At 47.9% G+C, this 23,882-nt stretch overlaps 2 protein-coding genes and 1 long non-coding RNA gene across 20 annotated transcripts in view; 1 reads left to right on the plus strand and 2 right to left on the minus strand.

Annotated features, from left to right (window-relative positions):
• On the minus strand, positions 1-6,820 carry STAC3 (SH3 and cysteine rich domain 3). 2 transcript variants are annotated; one of them, XM_006182492.3, is made up of 12 exons: positions 6,605-6,820; positions 5,798-5,864; positions 5,246-5,513; positions 4,908-5,005; positions 4,621-4,693; positions 3,619-3,716; positions 1,691-1,757; positions 1,459-1,508; positions 1,074-1,159; positions 839-890; positions 611-748; positions 1-443 (listed from the first exon to the last, which is right to left on the minus strand). In XM_006182492.3, exons 2-12 carry the CDS (start codon positions 5,861-5,863, stop codon positions 345-347), a joined length of 1,095 nt encoding a protein of 364 aa, XP_006182554.1. In that variant the 5' UTR covers position 5,864; positions 6,605-6,820; the 3' UTR covers positions 1-344. The 2 variants fall into 2 exon arrangements, with proteins under 2 accessions (XP_006182554.1, XP_032349065.1); XM_032493174.1 differs by lacking the exons at positions 4,908-5,005; positions 5,798-5,864; positions 6,605-6,820 and having other exon boundaries at positions 5,246-5,383.
• The window catches only part of LOC116667634, a 24,672-nt gene continuing 6,589 nt past the window's right edge, over positions 5,800-23,882 (plus strand). Inside the window, exons 1-2 of the long non-coding RNA XR_004324555.1 lie at positions 5,800-5,810; positions 7,796-7,802. This is a non-coding gene — a long non-coding RNA (uncharacterized LOC116667634). The remainder of the gene's footprint in view (positions 5,811-7,795; positions 7,803-23,882) is intronic.
• The window catches only part of R3HDM2 (R3H domain containing 2), a 125,653-nt gene continuing 110,225 nt past the window's right edge, over positions 8,455-23,882 (minus strand). For 7 of the 17 annotated variants that reach the window (XM_032493158.1, XM_032493160.1, XM_032493165.1 and 4 more), the window contains 11 exons: positions 22,976-23,077; positions 21,017-21,259; positions 20,549-20,675; positions 20,140-20,300; positions 19,527-19,681; positions 18,267-18,454; positions 12,874-13,043; positions 12,317-12,464; positions 11,052-11,149; positions 10,616-10,700; positions 8,455-9,774 (listed from right to left, as the gene is read on the minus strand). In XM_032493158.1, the coding sequence (XP_032349049.1) occupies positions 9,434-9,774; positions 10,616-10,700; positions 11,052-11,149; positions 12,317-12,464; positions 12,874-13,043; positions 18,267-18,454; positions 19,527-19,681; positions 20,140-20,300; positions 20,549-20,675; positions 21,017-21,259; positions 22,976-23,077 (1,818 nt within the window). In that variant the 3' untranslated portion in view covers positions 8,455-9,433. The remainder of the gene's footprint in view (positions 9,775-10,615; positions 10,701-11,051; positions 11,150-12,316; positions 12,465-12,873; positions 13,044-18,266; positions 18,455-19,526; positions 19,682-20,139; positions 20,301-20,548; positions 20,676-21,016; positions 21,260-22,975; positions 23,078-23,882) is intronic. The other 10 variants (XM_032493171.1, XM_032493172.1, XM_032493167.1 and 7 more) reach the window with 3 other exon arrangements.

A 23,882-nucleotide genomic window follows, 5' to 3' on the forward strand; every position in this document is an offset into this window, starting at 1 on the left:
AACTTTTAAAACTTTTGTCAAAACTTTAATAAATTCGCAACATTCGATGGTTCGCCTTAACCTCCCTCCCCTTGGGACACCTCCTAGTGGAGACGTGTTCTTTTTCCAGCTCTCAAAGGCTGATGAGGCTTGCTCCCGGCACCGAGTATCTGATGCCCTCGCCGGGGAGCGGGGAGCGAGGAGGGGAACCAGTCCCTTCCCAGAAGGCCCTTCACGTTCTGGTGGGCCTTCCCACCCCTCTCCCATCCAGCAGTATAGCTGCTTTCGCCTCTTTCCTCCGCAACCTCCACTGGGCCTGCCCAGAATGGGGTTTGGGTATCTCCCGCCAGCAGGCGCCTGCACGCCTAAATCTCCTCAAGGAAGTCGGTGGGGAACAGCCCCACCTTGCGGCCGGTGTAGACCTTGACGTAGCCGCCGGCTTCATCTCCTTTCTGCACCACAATCTAAAGGTTTAAAGGACGAGAGAAGAATCAAGAGAAACAGAAGAGCTGAGCAGGGAGCCCGGAGTATGGAGGCCCACCCTAGTTCCACTAATGGGTTAAGATTTGCAAGGAGTGTGGTTTCCAGAGGAGCCTCTGGGACTAGGGTTGAGTTGGGACACCAGAGCTACCTGGTCCTTCTTGAGAGTGATCTGCCCTATCTCGCGGTTCCCCACGAAGGATCTTGTTACGCGGTGCACACGCTCTCCAGACCGGACCCGAATGATGAAGTTTGGAGGGAAAAATCCGACCTTCTCCCCTATTTTCCCCTACAGGTGATGGTAGGGAGAATCAATCTCTCAACCTCAGGTTCTAAACTCAATCCATGTCCCACCAGAGCCTCAAGACATTTCTCTTACCCGCCACCACTCCTCATTGGAGTCATCAATTACAGTGATCTTCTCTCCGGGCCTGGGAGAGAAAGGAAGGGGCCTCTGAGACTTAGGGGCCTTAAATATCCGGTCCCTTGGTTTGCCCAGGTCCAGTCCCAAATAGGCTCCAAGCCCTGAGTTCCCCTTTCCCTTTCCCGTAGGGAGTTGGGCTCTCCCCTCTCCACTCCCAGTATACCCCCACCGCAATCCTAAGGCCTCTCACGGGAAATCCAGATCGTCCTTCTCCAGGGCTTTGAACCGATAGAGAGCCACAAAGTAATGAGACTGCTGGAAGCCAGGCTGCTTGTGCTGGGGGTGAAAGGGGGTGATGAGTCTCAGGGTTCCTCTGTCCCACATTGAGGGGCAGGAGGCCAAGGCAGGGGCATTCTCCATACACACTTCATTCCAACTCTCTTCCATGTCCCTGAACTAAGAGGAATGTATTGGTTGTGTGTGTGTGTGTGTGTGAGGTGGTGGAGAATGCAGGTTAAGGGTGATTAGAACCCACAGAATAAGTGTGAGCTTCTGCTGAAGCTATGAGTGGTATCAGACCTGGCCTGGGGAGAGCACTAGGGACCCACAGGGAGAAAAGACTCCCGGGTTCTCACTTTGTCATCAGGTGTCTTCTTTTCAGCTTTCTTATCCCCTTCAGGGTTTCCTGGAATGGGAAACACCAGCCAGTTATCTCTGGCTCCTGGAGTGTAGCCCTCAATCTCTTACCTTTCTGTTGCAGGGCCTCTTATCTCTGAACCTGGCATGCCCTTTGGGCCTCCATCCCCTGTGCCACGGCTGAGCCTCAACCCTCTTCCATCTCTATGGATGGAAGTGGGTGTTACTCACCATCCTGGGGTTTGCCTTCCTCTGGTCTGGCAGACTCTGGCTCCTCTTCCATCATGGCTGCTAGAGGCTGGAGGGGGCATCAGAATTAGGAAGATGCTGTCTTGAAAACCTATGACTGGCTCTCCAGTCAGGCCAGAGAATTACAGAATAAAAGGATCTCAGGGTTGGAAGGAGCCTTGGAGGAAGTATCTAGTCAACCACCTGCCTAATGAAGGGAGTTCCTCTGAAACATCCTGGCAGGTGGGCCACCCATACTGTGCTTCAATGTAGTTGACAGGAGGCTCACTACCTTGCAAAACAAGCCCATGGAATTTGGGGAAAATTCCCTGCATTAAGCCTATGTCAGCCTCCCTGTAACTTTCAGTTACCGGCCCTCATTTGCCCTCTGGAGCAATAGAGAACAAATACAATTCCTTCCAAGACCTGAGGGCAGATGACATGTCCTTCCTGTCTTTTCTTCTCCAATCATTCTCAGTCCCTTCGAATCACCCACCATGATCCTGACTCCATGTCCTTTACTATAATGTCTGCCTTTAAAAATACTACAATGTGTAAGAGAAATTGGGAAGCACAATTTTTATAATACCCTTAAGAGAACAGAACCCAAGTGGACTAGCCTTTCTGGAAGCAAAGCACATGGACAGCCTTATAAGTCATAGTTCACTCCACAGAAAACCCCTAATCTGCACCCATACTTCAACTCTGGGGCCAGATCTCTAGTTCTGTTTTTGTGCAGTTGATTTTATTTTTTTGATCCAAGAACAGTTATGTATTTTTTCTTACCAAATTTTGAATTATTAGTTCTTGCCCTGTCTTCTAGTCTGTAAGATTTTTGAATATATTATTCAGTGTATAAGTTTTCTCTCCTAAGTTTACCACAAACTTAATTGGATATACCATTTATATCTTCATTTGTTTCAGTGAGAAAAATGTCTATAGGTGAGGACCAAGGACTAAATCATGTCATAAAGCATCAGAAATCTCTCTCTAGCTGGAAACTCCCTACGAGACCAGGATCCTTTGGGTACTGTCATTCAACCAATTTTAGGAATCCATCTAACTGTAACCATTATCCACATTAGTCTATCCTGGTTGTCCAGAAAGATATAAGGATACAATAATACATTCCTTGCTGAACTTAATGCAAGTTTATTATATTACCAATGTAGTGACCCTATTACAAAAGGAAACGAAGGTGCTCTTGGCCACGAGCTTTATGCCTCAGTTTCCTCATCTATAGGATAAACGGGTCAGACTAGATCATCTTCATGGACCCCTGCATGGCTCTAGAATTCTCTGATTACTTGGCATGACAAGTTATTTCCCCCAAGTCTAAAAGCATTGTTCTTGCAGCTTGGGATTTGCGGATATTAACTACCATATACAAAACAGATAAACAACAAGGTTCTACTGTATAGCACATGGAACTATATTCAACAACTTGCAATGGCCTATAATGAAAAAGAATATGAAAAGGAATATATACATATACATATAAATGAATCACTATGCTAAACACCAGAAATTAACACAACATTGCAAATCAACTATACTTAGAAAAGAAATGAAAAAAAAAAAAAAGGCTTAGGTATCACTCTTCTGCCTTCCATCTTAAAAAAAAAAGAAAAAGAAAAAAGCATAGCTCTTGTCTCTCTTGCCCGGTAATGCCAGGGGCCTGAGGCCTAGTGTTTAGTTAGTTATGGTGGCTAATCTGACGATTTCAGAAGGGAGTTCCTGGAGAAAACACACACTATGGCAGGACTTGTTGACCTGAGGTCCTTTAAAATTGCATGCAAAAATATGTCTGTTGGGTTATGTGCAATTTTAGGGGAAGAGAATCCGTACTTCTGTCAGCATTCCAGAGAGGAGACAGGACCTGCTCTACGGGGTCTCTAGATGGGAACTCAGTAGGAAGTTTGGGTGCTCACATTTTTCTTATCTGCCTGTCCCTTCTTCCGCTCCTTGTTTGCCATGATCACCCCAGTGCGCAGGGTTTCAAACACAGGGTCATTGCGATTGGCAGCAGCTAGTGGGAATGGGAGAAGAAAGAAGACATTACTGGGGGGTGGGGGGGCAGGAAAAGGGTTGAAGGAAAGAGAGACCTCCTAAGTAAGGGAGAGAGGGGATTGAATAGGTAAGATACCAGTGTGTGTGCGTGCGTGTGGATGTGTGTGTTTAGAGTTAGCAAAGTGTCAGCTGGGTGTACCTAGGTCATCAATCTATAAAGAGCTCTAAAAACATCACTGGAAATGTGATGGAGAAAGATATTTACCAGCACTCCTTCTAGGCAGAGCATTATGTGATGTTGGAAAGACAACTCTGCTAATAAGTTCCTTGGGAGTTGGGGAATGCTCAGAATCACTATTTCCCTTTTAAGGAGACTGGTCCTTTAACTGCTGGCTTCTGTTCCACTGAGTGGCATGTGCAAGCTGGGGTACTACCACCAGTGAGTTCTTATTTTTCCATCCATGCTCCTCACAGAGTTCAGCCTTTCCTCCAAATAAATGGTGAGCAAATTGTCAACAAATATATTTTTAAGGGTTGCCAAATTATGAATCTGCCCAGGATGCCCACCGGTCTTGGTCCAGCCCTGAGTCTGGCATTGTTCTGTAACAGGATGAGAACAGTCTAGTTCATGCTTAGAAATGGTTTTGCATATGAAGAGCACAGAGTTGAAGTTAGGCAGATGAAGGTTTCAGTCTTGGTTCTGTCTCTTCCTAGCCGAGTAGAGCTCTAGCTAAATCTTCCTTCCCTCAGCTATGAAACAGGGGAATACAGACTCTGCATCCAAGATGGCTAATATATTAGGTTGAAAGAGAACCATGGGAAATAGAATCTTCTGTTTCAGAATTTGGCTTTCAAATCTGGAGGTGGTGCTGAAAGCATCTCTAGGCTTGCCCATTCCCTCAGGTCCCGTGTGGGGCACTTACAGAGATCTTTGACACAAGCGTACTGCTGGTTGCTGTAGAGTGGGGAGCTATAGGCCCGACGGAAACCAGGGGGCTGTGGGATGGGATGGGAGAAAGTATTAGAGATTACAGGGTAGGGCCCAGAACCCCGTGTCACCCATGAGTGTTCACCCCTTCTTGGAGCAAGAGACGGGCTGAGAAAGAAAAAGCAGGGAAATGGATGGGATGACTTGAGGAGGGACTGGCAAGGAGGTAGCTGGCAACATGTCCCCTCCCTTCTGCTTTATTGCTTCCCAGAGCCTACTCACGATCTTGCCGAAGCATCTCTGCATCTCCACATAGGACTGACAGTGTTCGTGGATGTTAGTTTTGCAGTTCTTACAGCGAAGCCCAAATTTGTTGTTGACTTGGGAGATGGGGAGAACACTTGGGTGAGGGTCCTGACTCCCCTTCCCTCTGTAACACTGCTGCTATCTAGCCCTTAGATCCCTTTTCTGTCTGGGACCCAACACTCAAAGTCTCTAACAGTATTTTCTTAAAGCCAAATCTTGCCACAGCCTATCTGCTATACAAGCTCTCCCGTCCTAAACCCTCCCCCTACCCCCTGCCTTCGACATCACACTCTCCACTTCCCTTCGTGACTCACGCACAATCATCCGGGCACAGACATCACAGAACTTGGGCTTCTTGAAGAAATGATCTTTGAATTTGTGGGGCTTATCATTGACAAGCTTAGGAGGTTCTGCGGGTGGCTCCTCCTCCTCCTCCTCTTCTTCCTCCTCTTCCTCATAGATGTAGTAGATGGTCCCACCCCCAGCTCCCACTGCCTCCCCATTGGCCTGGGTCTCTGGGGGAAGCTCCATCTCCTTTGTACCAGTAGACTCCTTCCTGAATAACCGCTTCAGCCGCTGCAGCTGAGGAAGGGAGCGGGGGAGGAGGGGAGGCAGTGAAGGAAACCCAATGTTAAAAGAGCTGTCACACTTTCTAGGGTAGGTAAGGCTGAAGCTAACTAGACATTTTTCTAGCCTGGGGCAAGGGGCACACCCCAGGATTAAGCGGTACAGGGGGCTGCAGGTGCTGGCTAGCATTTTAACAATAAATGAGCCACATACAAGTAAGATCAATTCAAGCACTTTTCTTCAAGGGCTTCAGTGGCTTCCCAGTGCCCAACACCCGGCGTTCAGAGGCCCAGACTCACCCTGCTCTGCCGAGTCTCTGCTGGCAAGGAGGGCTTATGGGACTCCAGCACCTCCTTTTCAGTCATCCTGCAAGAGGTTGGACCCCACTATGAAATCTAACCCCTGACTGCCAGTCCTCCCTCCCTTATTCCTGTCACTCGCAGTCGGGTGGTCCTTGAAGGGGAGACTTCGGGGGAAATTCGGTTAAACAGAGATTTCTTCACAGGGCTTATGAACAGGAAGATTCCATGGAGGTCCAGAGAAAGGCCCAACAGACTAAAGAATGTCCCAGCCAGTTATTCAAGTCATTACCCATCCTTCCACCGTGAGGGGCAGCCCCAGAGTTCACGGCCCCAAGACAGTGCGCAAGGCTGCACGGTTTAGGGATTTTCCTACAGGCACTTTGTTTCTCCTAAGAATCTGGGGGCAACAGCAGTGTGACACGCATCTTCCCCGTCCCCCTTTCAAGAAGTTCACTGTGTATGTCCAGAAGCATGCACAGAGGGATAGGCTGGGGACATTTGTTCTCCCCTACCTCTTCCTTGAGCCCTGGGGGCCCAGTGCCTAGTTCCCAGCCTGCCTCAGGCCTCAGCTATTTTAAGTTTTCAGGGTAATACGAGCCTTTCCTTCCCTTACTACTCCATTCCCCTGACCCTACCCCCACCCCGTCCTCCAATCCTAGCACTTGGCCTGAAGTAGAATAATAACTTCACTCCTAAAATTCAAACTACTCACAGACAAGGCGAGAAATGAAGGAGCTGAATAGACTATGGATTGGGGAAGCTGGGGAGCAGTCCTGGAAGTGGGAAGATGAAGAAGCAACTTACGTTTGGGATTCCCTAAGTCAGTCCACAGTCTGTGGAGGAAAGAGGGAGCCCCTGGGGTCTTGATGGTGGTGCTGAGGGAGGACTGGTCCTCTTCCTTGGGGGCTAAGCCCCCCAGCACCCTCTGTACTCAACCAGCTACCCAGAAGGTATTTGTAGACCTCCTAGCCTCTCGCCTTGGTGTCAGAGCTGAAATGACAGGGCTGGAGGGAAGTGGACAGCTGAGCGACACAGCTGACACAGAGAAATTAGACACGGGGAGGTCTGGGCAGGGCTGGACCCTAACTCCTCCCACCCCCACCCCCCGAGCTGCTGTTCCCTGGCTTTTCACCTATGGCGTGTAGGTCAGTTCTGGCTAACTTCAGGAAGGGACAGTGTCCATGCTGCAGACTCAAGCGGGTGATTTTAGATGACTAAAGGTAGAGCTTTCTCATCCCCCTTCTCAAGGTCCAGACACCTCCCCAGTTCTGTCTTTCCTGGGCCTCCACTATGAACTAGACTTCGGCTTCTCGGCCACTGTCTTCTTGTGGCCATGGGCTTTTATGCCCTCAAGCATTGATGCAGCCCCAGACCTTTAGGAAGGAAAGGGCTGGAAACTGGTGAAGAAAGGGAAATTCGAATTTTCAGAGCTTTCCTATCAGCCAGACTAGATTGCTTTCTTCTCCATGGGTAGTTGGAAGAGTACCTTGCTGCTATCATGGAAGGGAGTAAAGCACATGCGGTACAGCTTTGTTCCCACCAGGTGCCCCCAGAGACATCTTTCCCCTATTCCTCTAAAATCTTGTCCTCAGGGTGAAAGGAATTCTCTAAGAGCTATTAGAAAAAGCCAGGCTAGGACTTCCATCTGAGGGGCTCTGGGGGAGAGAGGATCTAATGATTACACAGAGATGGTTTTGTTAACATTGGACAGAAGGCAGAAGCTGTCACATAGGGAGTTTTTATCATTTGTAAGTAATGCCCCTTTCCCCATGGGAACTGCAAACTCTTGGAGATAGGATGGCCAAGCCTCACGCTTCCTTCATCACCGTGAATCAGGAACTCCCTGACTCCATCCCTTTCCTCTGATACCTCAGCATGTGAACTGACGGGTCAGTGAAGCATCTGGCATTTTTATCTCACAGGGCTGCAGCCCTTTCCTAGTCCGGGCTGTGACACAGCTGAGAAAGGAAATACTCCTATCTCAGAGGAGAGCAGTTTGGAGGTGGTAATGTAGTGCTGCTTTATCCCTTACATCTGTAAGAAGTGAAGGATTATGTCGGAGGCTGGGTCAGACAAGCTTCAGAGGAGCCTGGCTAGAAACTGCTACCCAGACCCAAGGCATTTCCAGGGCAATGTGCTTTGTCATTTCTGCCTACTGCTCTTTTCTCTTTCTTTAAGGCGTAGGTGATACTGAAAAGGGGCTGCTAGATGGTTCTGGGTCAACAGGCTCTTTAACGGCCTTGGTCTCACAGGCTGAACAACAACAGGGCTGGCTTTGTGAAGACAGAGGAAAGCTCCATCTTGCAGGCAAGTGACTTCTGCTCTCCACCTTTCTTTAGCTGTGCAGGACAGGGACTGCTGAGCATGCCTGGATCATGTGGCATCCTGGCACTCCAAGTTCAATTGATCTAGCTTTTACTGTAAGAAACATCCATTTCTGTTCCTGCCAGGTAGAACCCAATCCCTGGCTTTGGGATTAAAGACAGGTCCAAGTCCCCCATACCTGAAGAGTTTTCATAAGATGAGATGGACAGATATGAGGCCAGCACCATGACTCAGTTTTGAACTTCACTCACACCTCCCTGCCTTAGCTACCAGGGCCCTAATGAGTATCACGGAATTAACAAGGTAGAAGGAACCTCAGAGGTCACCTGGTCAGTTCAAGTCTCTTATTTTACTGGTAAGAACTCAGAGGTCCAGAGTCAACAGTGACATGCTTGAAAAGCCACAGTTAGTGGCAGAGTCCCAGCAGAGCCATATAACAGAATCACATTTAAGGAGGAGGACAGAACGCAGGGACTAGTGTTAGGAAGGTATGTATGCATATGCCAGAGGAGCCACGCCAACCCACAGCAACTCCCTCCAACGGCTGTGGGGCTGTACCTGCCCAGGACCTCCGACCCCAACCCACACCAGGGCGGCAACAGAGCAACAGGGCCTGATGTCCAGTAACAGATTTTTTTTTATATTTAAAAACAAAATCAACCTCCCCCCAAATAGCCCCCCAAACAAACAAAAAATCAAGATTAAATAAAATTTACAGTGAATATACCCAGCAAACATCTGTATGTGCAATTAAATACTGTGTCTGTTACTGCGGCACAAACCTCAAACAAACAATATACAAGTGTTCTGGGGGGTGGAGGGAGGCCCAAGTTTTGACTCTGTGGGGCTTGGGGAGACAGAATGGGGTGAGAGAAAGGGGAAATCAATTTCATTTTTCTTAATTCTGTCCATATAAATATATTCATAAAGACCAAAAAAGAAAGGAGAGTTTGGGATGGCAAGGAAATAGGAGAACAGGGGAGTTTGGGATCCTCCCAATTCTACCTGACCAAAAATTATGAAAGAAATTAATTTTGTGGTGAGAGAAGAGATTTAAAAATGATAGAAGAGGACAGGAAGGAGAGGGAAGCAACGTGGGGCCAACCAGGGAGAAAGGGGACCCTTGACAGGGGAGTGAGAGTCCAGTGAGAGTGTCAGTGTCTGTCTGTTTCCATCTTCATCCCTACTGTCTTAGGCTTCAGTTTAGTGTCTGTCACCTTCCTTTCTGCCTCTGTGGCCTGTCAGGACCCCGCAACCCCCTCCACCCTGCCCCCACCAACGCCGTGCTGGTCCCTTCTCCTCCTCCGTTCATTGGGAGCTGGCTCGCTCCAGGATCCTCAGGTCATAGTTCTTTTTGGCCACTCGAAGTTTGAAGCGACTCACGGAGTTGTTGAGGCGAAGGGAGGCATTCTGGGCAGCCAGGGGGCTGGGGAACACAGCCACGATGGTGTACAAGGCAGCGAGGTCCGCGTGGCGGCCGTTCTCGGCAGTCCCACCGTTGTCTCCCCCACCCCCACCAGGCAGCCCCTGAGCATCCTTGAGCCACTGGATCTTGGCGCCGGACATGGCAAGCTGAGTGAAGAGTTTGTCCGCCTCGGTACGGGTGATGCCCTCAGGGAGATCTGTCACCTCCAGCACCCGCCCCAGGACTGGAAGGGGAGGAGAGAGGATATGGTTGTGAGAGGTATAGAGTAGAGAGGACTGGACAACAGCCGAGGAGAAGAGTATCCAGCTCAAGTCTATATACAATGTCTTCAAAAGCCCAACCTTTCTCACTTAGCCCTTTCCTCCCTCCCCAAAACAACCCAACTCCTCACCATCCAGACTCTGATCAGGGCAACTAGGAGACACAAAGGAATCTTTCACTTCTCTTAGCCCAGAGGTGTGGGCAAGAAGAGACTGGGAATCAGAATCCCAGATTTAAGATCTTGAAACCCACACCTCAGTTCTCTCACAAAGTTAATAGCCCAATCTGAAATATGTTCCACACTTCCCTCCCCAGAGGCTGGCCTAAGTGGACTCCTCTTTCTTACCATCTAGGGAAGTCAGTTTCCCTTCCTTTCCTTGTTTAGCAAACTGCTTCAAATAGGAGAAACCCCAAGAGACCTTGTATGCCTAGTATGGAAGGCCTGCAGGAGGAGAGTTACTCCCCCATATTTTCCTGTCAAAATTCTCTTAAACTGGGTCTCGGACCACCGAAGGTAGACATCTTGGATCAGGGTCAGGATCACTTCCACAAGATTCTATTAATAGTAGGCTCAACAACCCCTATCACTGTGTTATTCCCAATCTGTACCCTCATATTCCCCAGGACCTGGAATGGCTTGCTGTGGAGGACTGAGACACTCCAGACTCTCCTTGCTCTTGAGAACAAAAAGGTCCCCTTTCAACTCCCCAGCCTAGACTGGCTTTTCTCACCATCCTAAGCTGGTAATGCAGGGCTGAAGGAGTGAACACCTTCCCTTGGGGATTCAGGATCCTGTCACTCACCAACATCTGTCGTCCCCAGGTCAGTGGAGGCAGATTTGAGTGCTTGTCTCTTGCTCCGGTTTCCATGCTTCAATCCACTCTGTCCCTTCAACATTTGAAAGATAATTCTCATCCCGGGTAAACAATACTGACTGCCTTGCATCCCAGTCTGTCTGAGAGATTAAAGAGCAGCGCCCAGCCCTGAGGACCCCATGCCATCAGGCAGGCAGACTGACCAGAGGGTGGCCATTGAGAAACAAAGGGCCCTCCCTCTTGGCACTGGGGAAGGGTGAGACGAATGAGCACAGGAGCGGCGGGGTGAGGCTCTTCCCACTCAGTCCGTTCTCTTTGCTGCCTCCTTCGTCCACCCACCTGGTTGAGGTGGACGGCTCAGGGACAGGGGCCCAGATGAGAAGGGGACTCTGATGGCCCCAAGCCTGATGGCAGACACCCTTACCTGGTGCACCGTGTAAGCTGACTGGCCGTGGAGCAAGGGAGGGCAGATGGACAGATTGTACTGTAACGGCTGGCCCAAAAGGGAGTAGCGCCCATCACCTGGGAGAAAGAGCAGACAGTTTTCTGGGAGTTCGAGCTTCATGGTATGACTTTCATGGTATGAGATTTCAGGGGGCTTTGGAGATGGACAGCACCAGTGCATACTATTCCTAGTCTTTCTACGACAGGAGTGCCCATGTCACTGATATGACTGGTATGGGCACTCCTGTCATAGGAGTTATCATTAGACCCTTGGCTCTCAGCTGTATCTCAGACAAATGGGGCTATCAGGTTCCCTCGCCTTTGAAGAAGGGCTCTATTGTGGACCAAAGGCCCTGAAGGAAACCTACAGTCCCTTAAGACTGTCTTTTATTTCTCATATACTTTCTTCTCACCCCAAACCCAGGGCTCAAGTTTCTGACTCACATCAGAGGCAGTAACAGTGTAGTGGACAAGAACACAGACTGGGAGTCAGACTGCCTAGGTTCAAATCCTGGCTGTTACTGAAAATGGGATGTTGGTGTGTCTTGGGAAGGCTCAATGAATATGAGACACTTACAGCACTTATAAAGTACTTACAAGCAAACACTTACAGCAATGCTTGATACATGTTAAGCATCATGTGTTGCCAATTATTGGTGGTAAATATATTTCAGAGCACTTTGAAATTTTTAAACCATATTTTCATCTTATTTTTATACTGCTTTTGAAGGCCAAGGCGGAAAGCAGATAAGCCTACTTCCATCTTATGTGTGGTTAACCTCATTTTATATAGATCAGGAAACTGAGGTTCCAAGTTTAAGTAACATGTTCAACATCACAAAGCTAGTTAGTGGTAGGACTAGAATTGGAACCCAAGTCTTTCAAACCAAATCCAGCGTTCCCTCTTCTAAAACCATACTGTTTCTGACACAGCCCCATATTCCCAGCCATCAGATTCGGTACTGACGGGTTAAATTCTTTTGTTTGTGTTCAGTGAACTTCCTTTCCATGGCTCATAGTCACCAGAGACTTGGTAGTAAACACTAAATATGTAAAGGAGGTCTGGAGTAAGTTAGCCACGGGCAGCACTAAAAAGGTGTTTGGCCTAAGCAGGGATGTTAAATGAAGAGCCGTCTCCCAGAGCTGGACAACCAGCCACGCTGGTCCCCGGCCTGGTGCTGCCCTCTCGATTTCCCCACTTGGGAATGGGGTGTGAAGGGTGAGTTTGACAGCAGCCAGCCTTACCCTGTGCTGGACCCCCAGGCCGGGGGAACTGTGTGAGGACAGGAAGGGGACTGAGTCCTGTGCAGACACTGCTGAGGCTGGTGACAGGAGAAGGTGCTGGAGACTGGGTGGGAGATGTGACAGGGCTGCTGCTCATCTGTGTGTTGGCCTGCGGGGGAGAGAGGAGTACACATCACACACACTCTAAACATTAGCCCCTGGATACGCCTATGGCTTGGCTTACATCACATCGCTCAGGAAACTGCTCTTGCTGAACTCTGCCAAAGTCAGACTGTGCCTTCAAGCTACCTCCTTCGTCCCTAGTTAGTTTGTGTTATTTTAATGTCCACTCCTTGACATACTGTTTTAAGCATTCTCTTAGCATTTTCAAGCATGTGTCCCATCTGTCACCTTGGACCTTAGGTTCCTTGAAAGAAGATGTTCCCCTCTATTTTTTGTATCTCTTCCCAAAAAAATGCCAACAGAAAGACAAGTAAAAGAGGCTGCTCAGTCAATGGCAAAGATTACTCCCTGAGAGGTCACCTCCCTGCCAGGACAAAGCTGGGCTCAGGACTCACCTGGGGGCTGCTGTCAGGGCTGTACAGGTCTCCAGGCTTCTGCCCTCGCTGGTCCATGCTGTAGTATTTACAGTGACTCCACTGGACCATGGATGGATTCTGGGGGGCCTGGGCTCCATTAGGGACATTCAGCTGCATGACCACCACACCTGGTCCAGAAGGTGACACTCCTGGGTGGCAGGAACAAAGTGGCTGATTGTAATTCAAACTATATTTCAGCCTGCCAGCTAACCCTGAGTGGGAAAGCCAGTAGGCAAATCTATCTGCTGGCTTCAGGGTCACTTAAACTGTGTCCTGCCAGGAATCTGAGGGAACTGCTGATTTGGTTTCTGACTCTCTCCAGACCAGTGGAAGTCTGAGTGGAAGGGACATAAGCCCCAGATGCTAATGTTCTCCTAGTCTTCACCTGGTGAGGGGTACTTTGGTATGTTTCACAGAAAACTACTCCATTCTGTCGAAGCGGGGTATCACCAAATGCCCAGGCCAGATCGCTCAAACATCTGGGGATGGTACAGATCCCATTCTGGGGCTTGGGCCAAGGCCGCAGGCATGTACAGGCTTTTCTGGTAATGGCTACAGATAAGTCAGTGATCTCTGGCTGTTCTGGAGAAGATAAATGTGCACAGCTTCACTAAGCAAGACCCAGGAAATAATTCGTGGGCAAGGGTTGGGTAAGTTGGGAACATTTCAAGCAGAGGAAAAGGCAGAGATATAAGTCATTTAGGAAATAACAAATAATTCAAGGTGCTGAGGCTATGTAGGGAAAGTAGTAGGAGATAAGATTACTCATTTATTCAACAAAAATTTATCGAACATTTACCTATGTGGAGTTCCTACACTGGGCACTGGGTTTACAACAAACAAAACTAGTGTCTGCCCCCTTGGGAATGGACAGTCTATTAGGGAGTCAGAGATTAAACAAATTGTTGGTGTCAAACTCTGAAGCACGTTCTGGTAAGGGTCCTTATCCTACAGGCAACAGGGCTGTGCTTCAGAGAGCTAACCCAAGTGGCCGATGTAAGGTGGCTGAAGGGAGGGAGACCGTGGCCAAAAGACCAGTGAGGAAGCTACTGAAACAAAGCAAGGACAGCTGAATTAGAGCAGCGACAGCAAGAGTGGAGTGGGAGGGTCAGACCCTCTGCAGGTTTCAATGACAGGTGTAGGTGACTGATGGGATGCAATCCTGAGGGTTTAGCACAGGCAACCTAGGATATAGCCTTGCCCTCTCACAGCCTGGGGGAAGGAAAGGGCTTGAAGAGGAGAAACATTAAGTCCTGAATCTTCCTTATGGTGAAAAGCAAGGTAAGGGGTCAGGGGGAAGCAGTCTGATGGCTAGTCCCTGCCGGGAGGGACGGGCAGGAGCTCTGCTTCCCCACAGGGGATTGCCCAGCAAGAAGGTTTGCTCTTGACCCACCCCCGGCTATAATTCTGTGGAGGGACAGGCTGAATTCATGTGTGTGTGGTAGTAGAGAAATGGGACCGAGGGTTGCTAGCTCAAAAACCTGCTGCAATGCTGCTGTCTTCATGGCTCAGCGTTCTGGGGCTGCCACTGCTGCCGCCATCACATTGCTTCCTGTGACGGGAAATGTTGCAGCCTCTGCCCTGGGCACCAGTCATGCTGGGAAGTGAGCATGAATGCTTTTCTCAGGTAGCATCAGTGAAAAGAAAGGAAAAGAAACGGTGGGAGGCCTGAGAGAACAGCTCACGAGACACTGCATCTGTTGTATCCTATTCCCCAGTCAACTTGTGCCCCCCATCCTCTACGGTTCATCTAATCAGAGAGCACAAATACTCGGAGTGACAGGCTCGACAGGCTCACATCTCCCCTCCCCCTGCCCAGGGGGACACAGTACTCATCAGCATGGCTTGTAAAGGGCCACAGGAAAATTGCACATCGGTGAAGTGTCATGTAGTTAACAACGCCCCCTTTACTATAGCTGCTGTGGGCATTTTATTTCCCCATCCTAAGAGCCCCACCTGCTCCAACATCCTCTACCCACAGAACTGCAACCGACCTTGTTCACTGCTCCTCCCCTCAACTGCTACCTGAAGGGGCCAACACAAAAATAATCCAATCTACAGCTTTTCTGGAAGGCAGCTTATAACCTGAACCTAATGCCCTAGGCCAGGAAAGGTCGAGGACGTGTGAGTGTGTAGGGTCTGGGCATAAGCAAGGCGGTAGAAGCTCTTTCTAATACCAGCTTGTAGCCATAAGGAGCTATTACAGGGCTCAAGGGGAGGGGGGAGAGAACAAAGTCCTCATATTATTTCCTTTGATCCCAACAAAAACAAAGCCAGGGTTCTCAGTCACAGCCTTGCTCCTGAGCGCCTCCCCACACTGAGTCCTCCCCCGCCGGCCTGGAGCGTTGTTCCTTCACTCAGCCGAGGACACAGTGCACTACGCTGCTGATGAGCTGATTTTTATGCTTCTCTTCCTCAAACCAGAAGCAGGTGGCATCCATTAGCAGCTGAACTGTGTCTACATTTTTTTTTTTAAACTGTGGCTACTTCTTAATGGACGTGGCCGACCCCCCTCCCCCAAACACCAAAAAGTCCACGCTCACTGACAACACTTCCATATAATCAGGTTGGGGGAAGGAGCCTAGGTTGGAGTGGGAAGAGGGAGAAGGGAGTTGAATAAGGAAATCAATTTCAGCTTGAGAGCTCTGAAAGGAGAGGGGACATGTGAATGGCTTTTTAAGTGGCATCATTAAACCTGGGCAGAAAGGTCGAATGGGCAGAGCAAACTGCATAAATACAAACAGATGACATTTATGTCTGGCAGAATTGGTTTTTGTTTAGTTGTTTTTTTTTTTTTTTTTTTCAAATCACTGAGGTTTCTTCCTTCCCATTTGGAATCAAACCTATGAAAAGGAAGGTCCAGAGAAATAAAATCCCACAGGCATCTCTTCCAAATTACGGAATAGAATACTATAGTGTCTTGGTCTTTCCCCTTTTTTGGCGGGGGAGAGGGATATCTTTGGGGAGTGGGGCAAGAAAAGAGATAGTCTCAGCTTTGGAAACCCCTCAGCTACAAAATAAGCCAGTAACTATGTGAGAAGCTATTTCTGTATATCCCTCACTCAGGCTGCACTGCTGTGTCACTGTGAGTTGAGTCTGTGCATAGGTTTCACTGCCATTTCATGTCTGTGTGCATCTGCCCCAGACAAGCATGCCTGTAGAAACCTCAAGGGACCTGGCAAGCCACTATTCTAGTGGGAAAAGAAGTGCTTCCTGGGGTTATGGTTGTATCTAATATCATAGTGGAAGAATTGAGGGCCAGGCCTGGGGGTAAACTGGCCAACTACAAAAATGTATTAATAAACCAGAACAGTTGTTCCAGGAACAGCCAATCTTAATCCCTGCCTTTATTTTTGGAAAAGTGACCATGTTGCTGCATGGGAGAAGGGCGGGTGACTGTCCCCTGAAGGTGACACAGCAGCCCTTGTGGGCTATGCTGGCCTTCTGTCTTTCCAGTGAAGGGCAAACTGGGAAGGAAGGCAGAAGAAATACTTTTTCTTTTATTCTACTTCCTCTTAAAATCCCACAAGCAGGGATTGCAGACCTTTAAGATCAGTGGTGCGGTGAATATGGTCTCTTAGACAATGTAAATGGAACAGAGGGTCCCATCATCTAGGAAGAGCACCACGTGTCAGTCAGAAGCCTGGGGTCAATCAGGGTGGCCAGAAAGAAAGAAGATATAACAGAAAATTCAAACAATCAAGGACACTAGATGATGAAGAGGTCTTGGTCTATTTCTATTGATTTGGGAAAAGCCTGGATTATCTCCTTCCAACCCCAGCCCAGATCTCTAGTAGTGCTGCCAACTTTCAGAATAACACCTGTTTCAGTTTATGTAACCCAGCACTAGGTCCGGAGTAGGTAACGAAAATTATTTTCATTTGGTTTGTTTCTAATTTAAAGACCTCGTATTTGCAGATGAAGAGACATAACTGCAAAGACCCCACAGATATACTGATATACCACTAAGGATACACACAAAAATTCACATACAAGTATACCTATACGCATCTGCACACACTTATTTTAACAAACAGAAGAGAAAATGCCCTGTGGTACCAAGCACCACCACAGGCTACAGCAGTTCTTGCAGCTGATTTTTTACAATTTCCATACCCCACTGGGAATTTCAAGGTCAAGTGCCCCTGGCGGACACTAGGAGAAACAGCTAGAGAGAGCAATAATGCAATAAAGGGTAAAGGCTGTTGAATTTTAAAATCTCTCAGCCTGTGAGAGATCCATGGTTGGTCTGGATAAAGGCAGAAGTCATTGCTCCTCAAAGGTAAAAACTGATCATGTCTTATGAGCAAGATTAAATCTGGAATCCCCTCCACAGCATCTAACATAGAGTGCAAAAAATCTTATGTCAAAAACACTCCATTTCTAAAATGGGAAAATTGGTAAAATACTTCCTTCTTACCAGAAGAGGGCACCCTGACATTCCCACAACAGAGCTGACAGGGGATGACTGGAGGCTACATTAAGACCTCCTCCCCTCCAGGACCTCTGAAGTTTCTTTAACTGCAGTGTAACGATACTTCAGGGTAGGGTAAAGGGAACCAAACAACAGATGCTGTACTTGGTGTATTGGGGAAGTTCTTGGCAAAGGGGCAAAAAGCAGACAGTGAGAGGCCGCATGGCATAAGCCTATTCTCCTGGGATAGCTGGCCCCTCCAAAGAAGGCCTTTAGCTGTTTAACATGGTATCCATTTATTTCCCACTGGAGGGAATAGAGTACAGAAACCTGTTGAAAATGTTACTGAGGATACAGCATGGGTTACCGAAAGTGAAGATGCAAGTTCAAGCTCTACGACTGTGAACTGAGGCTAGTCATTTATCCTCTATGGGTCTTAAATTTCCTCTTCATGAAGTTGTGGTGAGAATGAAAATGACATAATGTATGTGAGCACATATGAAAAACTGCTAAAAAAAAAAAAATCTAAGATACAATTTAAAAAGCATTTTTATCAGCCTCCCTCATACTCCCAAGAGAAAAGAGCCTGTTTACAGGAAGAATGAGTGCAGGAGACAGAGGTAACCATTTCGTGTCTCAAAGGCATGTGAAGGGTGAGTGTAATGCTAGATTCAGAAGGAAAAAAAAATGAGAGAGAGAGAGAGCACGCTCCAATTGAGATGTGGCTCCCTGGGAATGGGGATGGGGCAACCAACCTCACCTTCTTGAGAGGTCAACTTTGGCACCTCTGGAAAATACCAGCCAGCCAGGAGTTTGGTCTTTCCCTGCGATGGGGTCACAGCTGGGGACAGAGCCAGTCCCTGAACTCTCCCTGCCCTTCCCAGCTCTAGAGCACAAGTCCTTTAGTGGTGTTTGTTCTCACCAGTGCCCAAGACCCCTCAATTCTTTATCCTCTTACCTGAGTACTGTTGTGGCATCTGTGGTGGACTGCAGGGAGAGGGAGACTGAGGCATCTGGTACTGCTCAGAACCAGGAGGCTGCAGAAACCCCACAGAAGGGCTGGGGAGATGGAGAAGAGATGAGTGGTAAAGCAGCAGAGGGAGGGACACAGCTCCTGGCAGACAGCTGTTGCTTCCTGGGCTTCCCCTGTGGGAAGCAGAGGCAGCTCCAACCCATTCCCAGACCAATTTGCCATGCAATTTCTAAACTCACTCATCAGTTCAAAGTTAATTATATATATTTGTACTTGATCATCTTTCAATTAGGAAGCTGCTAATCAGTGCTACAGATGGAATGTTAGTGACACATGCTCCTCCCAACAGTGTAGAAACACCAGACACATACACATGCACACACACATACACGTTCTGAGAAACAACAGAAACACAAAGAGAGTGCCAGAGACGGGCACACAGGGCTACAGTGCTAGAGAGAGAGAGAGAGAGAGAGAGAGAAAATAACTAAGGAGATTTAGGATATTTTCACAATGGTAAACACAGATAGTCACCTAAAGACAAATGGGGGAAAAATCCCACAAAACTCAAGACCACACAGATTTATTAAGACAGAAATAAGCAAATGCACACCGAGCGGGAGACACAGAAATGCATTTAGGAAGGCTCAGACTGGAGTTCTAGTTCCCGCCCTGCTTCTACTGACCAGTTGTGTGACTTTGGATGTGTTTCTTAACATCCCTAACTGGAATATCCTCATTTATAAAAGACGGGAGGAAAATAAAACAAAAGGAGTAGACTAGATATTTCTAAGGTAATGTTTTACCTCTAAAATTCTATTAACTATGACCTATACTAAGATATATATATATAAACAGACATATAGAAATAGACCATCTCAGATTCATCCGTGTATACAGAGGCACACAGAAAATTTTACATATATGTACTCCTAATTGCTCCTTTTAATGATAAGCAGTCTCCATCCCATAGTTCTGAATCCCACTGATTAGAAAAACAAAAAATGAGGGAAAATATAAAGCTGCTGTCTCTGAAGCAGGAATTTTTTTCCTGCTAATGAATTCTTATGTAAATATCAATTCAACAAGGAGAAAAGGAAAATGAACTCTCTCATATTCTACCTGCTTTAGGGTATCCCTGGCATCTTTACCCCTGCCTTTCTTTCCTTAGGCCAGTGGAAACAAAACCATGGTGCAACAATTGCTAAACTGAGAGATGTGCCCCGACTCTCTGGGAGTCCTCACCTCGTACCGTTCTGCTGAGCGGGCGGGATCATGCTGTAGTACACTGGTACGCCCCCTGCTGGGAGCCCCCCTTGTACAGACTGGCTCGCAGGGACCAGCATGGGTTGCTGGAAAGGTGGCTGGACCACGTTTTGCGAATCATTACCCACTGGGACCTGGGTGGAAATGGGAAGAGAATGACTATTCATATTCCCAATGAGTTCATCCAGAGAACAGCCACTAGACCAGGACACTCTAACCTCCTTCCCTACCTCTAGAGACTCCTCCTATTCACCTCACCTGCCTAAAGGAAATGCTTACAGAGCTCCCTCCATTCCCCGCTTCTTCTAAACATCACCTTTGGGCATCTGATGAAGAGGAAGAAGTCTGATTTCTTTTAGATCCTACTTTTCTAGGCACATACTCATTTGTATGGCTGTACAAAGACCAAACAACTTAAATAAATACTCTTCTCAGACTCACTGGGCTTTCTCTCAGAGGAAGGGAGTCTAAAAATTCTAGGGGTAAAGTGAACAATGTTTCAGTGTTGGAGTTGTCAGACTGGATGACATGGGACTGTCCTTTTCCTCATCCCGAGGACTGGGTGAACTTGCCCAATGCAGAATGCACCCACTTGGTAAGAAGGCAGTGGAGTGTACTGAACCACCAGGCCTTGCATCTGGCCCCCAATGCCGCTCCTCTGGTTGCTGAGCAGGCCCTGGTTCTGTGGCTGCTGGACCCCAATCACGCCTTGGTAAGCCGCCTGCTGCTGGTTAGGCATCATGGGCTGTAAACCTGGGGATGGGCAAGGCAGAGAAGACATCAGCATAGTCTCAGCAACATTTAGGAGGTCACACACACTCTTCCAGTAATTCTCCTCCTGTCTATTTTACCCTTTCTTTTTCTGGAGATCATGGGTTCCTCTTTAGGACCCTCATCATTCCTGCCTTTTAATTTTTTAAAAACAGAGACAGTAATTCTCTGTCTTCCAGTCTCCGCCCCTCCCTTATTCACTGCCTTCTTCCCTACGCAGTTCCTCTTACCAGGCTGCTGGGATGGCTGAGGCAGCTGTTGACTGCGCTGGGGGCTGTAGGCCACCGGGTGAGAGAGAGGTCGATATTGCTGGTTGGAGTTAGGGTACTGTCCGGGGGGGTAGTAAGAAACCTGGATCTGTGGTGGGAGGAAAAAGGCATATGAGAAAGTCCCTCAAATTCAGCCCCAGCATCCCCAAACTATTAAACACATCAGAGCTGACTGCCAGGAATCTAAAAAGGGAGACATTCTGGGCCTGCAACTGTAGCATTAGCATACAAGTTTGAAACAGAATGGGAAGGAGCTGTATTATGTAGAAAGAAAACTTTCTGACTAGAAAGTCAATTCTCAAGTACAAGGTGGGGAAATGAAGATGGCGGACAGGTATGTCCTCTGGTTTGTCTAAACCAGAAGAAGAAAGAAGGATTAATACTGGCCAAACCGATCAGTGACTTAAGCAGGGACCCCAAGCCACTCACCTGCTGAGGGGGCTGCATGTAGCCCTGGGGTGGCAGGACTGGCTGAGTAGGTGGTGCATGGCTAGAAGTGGAATAGCTGGAAGTGGGGAGGGGCTGCCCCGTAGAAGCCATGATGAAGCCAGTCTGCTGAGGGTGCTGGGAGATAAGTGGGGGCTGGAACAGAGCTGAGGATGGGTCAGCTGCTTCAGCAGAACCTTGGCGGCTAAGGCTCATTTGTCCAAAGGGGTTGCTGAGGTCATCTGCCTATGGAGAGAGTGGGGAGACTCAAGGACTGAGGTGGTCAAGCCCCATGTCTTTGGCTTCAACATAGACATAAATGGTAACCTTCTCTACAGCCTTCCTTCCTTACACCAATTTGGGACACTCCTCCTGCCTCAGTGCCCTGGGAGGTGCTTTTTAGCCCTAAGCCTCTGTCATATGGTGTTTAAAATTTCTATGAACTGAAGTGCTGTTTGAAGCCCAACTCTAGAGCCAGTATCTCTACCACATATGAGGTAACAGCGGCCACTCTGGTTATAATTTTTACTAGAATTAATCTTGGGGAGATGGGAGCAATGACATGACTTTCATATACAGAAAAAATTGGACAAACCAGCAGGAAAATAAAAAAAAGACTACAAATCTTTCCATTTCCCGTCTTCCACATGCCTCCAACCATATACAGGGCCCTTACATTGCCATGAATCTTGCTTTTATAATAAAGGACCCAGATAACACCTTGTGTGGATTACGGGTGGGCTCATGTGGCTCCCAGCTCTGCCATGCAGTGGAAAGACTGGTGGGTTCCCAACTCCTGCTGCTTATCTCCTTACTCCCTCTTGAGGTCATTTCCACCTCTGTTCTCTGACACTTGCCTAGAATTCTCCTGCCCTTCAGAAACCACTTCCAATTCTCACCTCTGAAAGGAGGCCAGGGTGGGTGGCTGAGATGGAGGGCAAGACGGGCTAGTCTGTAATTGCCTTCTCTCTCAGCCCTCTCCTCTAAGCAGCAAGAGTGATGGTGTTCCATCTCTCACTTGTATGGTGATAGGTTAGTTTGTTAACTTCCTCAACCTTTCTGCTCCCTGGACAGTAATCAACATACACAGACACAGACACATGTAGAGCAGAAGTTCTTTTGCAAAAGAAACTAGTAGGAACAAAAGACAATACTTTCCTGTGGTTTCACTCATTTTTCAGGGATCTGATCTTAGCTATTCTGCTACCTTAGTAGGCAGGAATAGATGACAAAGAACTGGATTGCAAATTACTCTGAAGTTCATATTCTGAGATTTTTCAGAATGGAGATAAGAGGTGGGAGAAAAGAGTAGATTCTAGTGAAAAAGCAGACAGGTGTGATTAACACAGTATTTTTAAAAAATCAGGGCTCCTATAATCATGATAGAAATGATCAACATAAGACAATTCAGATCTTCAAAGGATTTGTGGTTAGGGTGCAGACAATTTAAACAGCATGTGCTATGCAACAGAAGAGGATATTTTTATGTAAAATAATATGGTAAAATAAGGGTACATTTTAAGTTTTTACCAGTGCTACCAAAGAAATCTGTAATTGTGTTTTTATTTTTAAGGGAAATTATAGACAATCATTCTATACAGAATAAACTGGGTTCCTCAGACATGTCTAGGGAACAGATGAGTTGAAGGATGCACATGGTAGGGAGATGAAGAGTCCAATTCAGATCAACATCCGATTTTGCTCCCCCTCCTGAAACACAGGGGAATTCAGCATTCTTCTCTATCTTACATTTAAGCATCTTTTGGTGCCTGAAGTGCTGTGATGAGGTCACTAGAATGAAGTGTAGGTCAGCCTGTGCTGGCCCCTCAAGAAGAAATACCTTTTAACAATGGTCCTCCAAAAAGCACAGCTGCTTTGCAAGGCTGTCACAGACTGACCCAGACATACCCACAGATACAGGCCACACACGGACAAGACAAAACGGGGGAACAGGGTTTATACCATGTTGTACTGCTGGGGCGGAGAGACTGGCAGAAGGACTTGGGGACAGGAGCCTGGAGAGAACGGAACAGGCTGCGGAGAGGGCTGCAGAGCCGGGACTGGCTGTGGACCAGCAGCACAGAGACATGTGGAAAGGAAGGAGAAAAGGGAGGCACAGGGAGGGGGTGGGAGAGATGGGGAGGGAAAGGGAAGGAACAACAAGGTTAATCATAAAAGAAATTTCACATGAATAGTCAAGCTGCTTGAGCAGGCTGGAGAGCAAGCCCAGGACAGCTCGTAGCTTTCACATCTCTGACAGACAGGCAATCTCTGCTGCCAGGACAGACCCACTGCACACTCCACCCCATTAGGCACTCAGGACTCTGCAGCTGTTGTGAGCAACTTCAGGACTCTGACAGCCAGGGTCTGTTGCCCGACTCAGAACAGCTTTTTCCCCAAGCATTTTTTGTGAACACATGATTCCTGGGGAGCATAACCCTCCCTGAATGCCCACTTGAGAAGGGATTCCTGCTTCTGTAGGAAGGGTCATCCAAGGTCTGGCTCGGCTCTCCCGGGCGTGCTCCTGATTTTACACCACAGCTCTCCTGGAGGAAGCGCTCATTCACAAGGATCATCTCCCTCCAGAGGGCACAGAAGAGAAAAACTGCCGGTTCATGCCCGGTTCCAGCTACTTCCTCCTGCTCTGTGATTGCTCTGTGCTCCTCCAGGCTGTGAGGGCAGTATGAAAAATGCCCCCATAAGCAAACGGAGGGATTTAGGAATAAAAAAATATTAATAGCCTAACTGTAGCTTCTGTTCCTTTGGTCCCCTCACTAGCCTTGAGCGGGAGGGCTTGTTTATTAGGAACATGGTAGATTCTAAACCAGCTAACGGGGAGCTATTTTTTTCTCTCTTCTTCCCCTCCAGC

The sequence above is a fragment of the Camelus ferus genome, chromosome 12 (genome assembly GCF_009834535.1).
Source record: "Camelus ferus isolate YT-003-E chromosome 12, BCGSAC_Cfer_1.0, whole genome shotgun sequence".
NCBI lineage: Eukaryota > Metazoa > Chordata > Mammalia > Artiodactyla > Camelidae > Camelus > Camelus ferus.

Coding starts and splice junctions, on each gene's coding strand:
- STAC3 (XM_006182492.3), bottom strand. CDS start 5,863: ATGACTGAAAAGGAGGTGCTGGAGTCCCATAAGCCCTCCTTGCCAGCA. Junction 5,006..5,245: donor CTGTGCCCGGATGATTGTGC/GTGAGTCACGAA, acceptor CCATCTCCCAAG/TCAACAACAAATTTGGGCTT. Junction 3,717..4,620: donor CGCTTGTGTCAAAGATCTCT/GTAAGTGCCCCA, acceptor CATTCCCACTAG/CTGCTGCCAATCGCAATGAC.